Source organism: Fukomys damarensis, unplaced genomic scaffold, assembly GCF_012274545.1.
Source record: "Fukomys damarensis isolate Sample0158 unplaced genomic scaffold, DMR_v1.0_HiC HiC_scaffold_27, whole genome shotgun sequence".
NCBI classification, from domain to species: domain Eukaryota; kingdom Metazoa; phylum Chordata; class Mammalia; order Rodentia; family Bathyergidae; genus Fukomys; species Fukomys damarensis.
The window spans coordinates 3,282,795-3,284,730 of record NW_022900939.1 but is presented as its reverse complement, the minus strand read 5'-3'; the positions used below and the strand labels follow the sequence as shown (position 1 = coordinate 3,284,730).

At 58.0% G+C, this 1,936-nt stretch overlaps 1 protein-coding gene across 1 annotated transcript in view; it reads left to right on the top strand.

Annotated features, from left to right (window-relative positions):
• The window catches only part of Serping1 (serpin family G member 1), a 10,896-nt gene extending 9,289 nt beyond the window's left edge, over positions 1-1,607 (top strand). The window contains exon 7 of the mRNA XM_010608313.3: positions 1,217-1,607. Coding sequence (XP_010606615.1) covers positions 1,217-1,470 — 254 coding nt within the window. The 3' untranslated portion in view covers positions 1,471-1,607. The remainder of the gene's footprint in view (positions 1-1,216) is intronic.
• Positions 1,608-1,936: the final 329 nt, after the last annotated feature.

The following is a 1,936-nucleotide window of genomic DNA, read 5'->3' as shown; positions in this document are numbered from 1 at the left end:
GGCCCCGCCTGCCAAGCCGGCGCGGCACCAGGCACAGGTCAGAGCCAGGCCGGACTAGGACAGCCGGAGGAGCCAGGGAAATCGCACGAGTACCGGGGTGTCACACAGGGCGTACTCCCAAGTGCCGGTGAACGTTTAGGTTCGGGTGTATTACAGGAAAGCACACAGGACCGTGAAGCCCCTCAGCACCTGCCGCACGCCCACCACTCCTGCAGCAGCTCTGCGGTCCTCTCTCCCGGGGTCTTCACGAGGTGTGATCGGAAACACGGTGAGCGCTGCTGCCGGGTGCCACGCAGCAGAGGCAGCGTGTGAGGACAGGTGACGCTGTGTCGTCTGCCTTAGTCACCGGCCCTGGCACCTTGCGACTTCCGGCTCTTCCTGACGATGACAGCGAAACATTTAGAATGTTTTCTAATGGAAAATGGAGGTAGCCAGGACAACGCAGCTGAAGACGCTCGGCAAAGAGGACTCCAGAGCTGCTGCAGGAAGCGGCCAGGATGACGGGACAAGTGTGCTCGATTTGCATTTGGAGGGGAGTTCACCGCAGAGTGTACCTTGCTATGACAGACTTTTTAAAAATAAGTACTCACCGTATTCTTTGATCGCACCTCAGGGCAGCGCTGTGATCACCAGGGTACAGGTATGCAGGGTAATGTTACTGCCAAAGCAGTGCCTGGCGCCCTGCGCTGAGGACTTGTCAGGAGGCTGCAGCTCTGCTGCCAGGCTTTGGGCAGAGCGTGTGGTTCCCTGAGCACTGGTACCTCACCCTATAGGGAGCAACGTTTTCCAGCACGTGACCGTGCTGTGGTGGGTGAACTTCCCTTGCACTGTCGCTGGAGACCAGGAAGTGTTGACATCATTATTTAGGGGGCTTTGGGGTGAGGGCTCTCAGTTCCCAAGAGACAGTGTTGGTTCTGATTCAAGGGACTCACAGATGGAAGAAAGCTAACTGGACGTGGTGGCACACGCCTGTATTCCTGGCCCTTGGGAGGCTGAGGCAGGAGGATTCCCATGCGTTTGAGGCCAGCCTGGGCTCCATAGAGAGATTTTGTTGTCTCAAAAAGCAAAACAGAGTGGCAGAAGTCCAATGTGTAACCTGAGGAGTGAGGCAGGAGGAGGAAGGGTCGGGACTTGGGAGAAACCCAGAGCACTCAGAGGGCCTCCATCAGTAGGGGTTTCTGCCCGTCTCTGACTGCTCACTTCTGCCTCTCCCTAGAATTCTTTGACTTCACCTATGACCTCAACCTGTGCGGGCTGACGGAGGATCAGGACCTGCAGGTGTCGACGATGAGGCACCACACGGCACTGGAGCTCACCGAGGCCGGTGTGGAGGCGGCGGCTGCCTCTGTCATCTCCGTGGCCCGGAACCTACTGATCTTTGAGGTGCAGCAGCCCTTCATCTTCTTGCTCTGGGACCAGGAGCACAAGTTCCCCGTCTTCATGGGCCGAGTCTACGACCCCAGGGCCTGAGCTGCCCCAGATGCCCAGCTTCCCTCAGTGCTCCTGGCAGCCCCTCCATGGCCTAAATATTCTGCACACCACTCTGCAGCTTTCCCTGGTTCGGGTTCACCAGGCCCTACAAATAAAGCTGGCCAGCCACGACCTTCTCTCTTGTTTGCCTTTGCATTTCAACTGCCTCAGTGTTAGGGGACAGAGCTGGGCGTGGTGGCGCATGCCTGTGATCCCAGGACTCTGGAGGCTGAGGCAGGAGGGGTGCCACAACTTCAAGGTCTGTCGAAACTGAAAAGAACACCAAGTTCCCTGCAGACTCCAGTTGGTACTTTCCCTGCAGGCCCCTGATCTCGGACCTTTGGTCTCTGCAAGTTTCGCCATATGTCTCGTGGTTCAGAGGCCTTTGACCCTGGCCTGGCCGTGCTCCTGGTGTCCCAGTTGTCCAGCTTGTGGAAGGCCTATCCTGGGGCCTCCCCACCTCCTG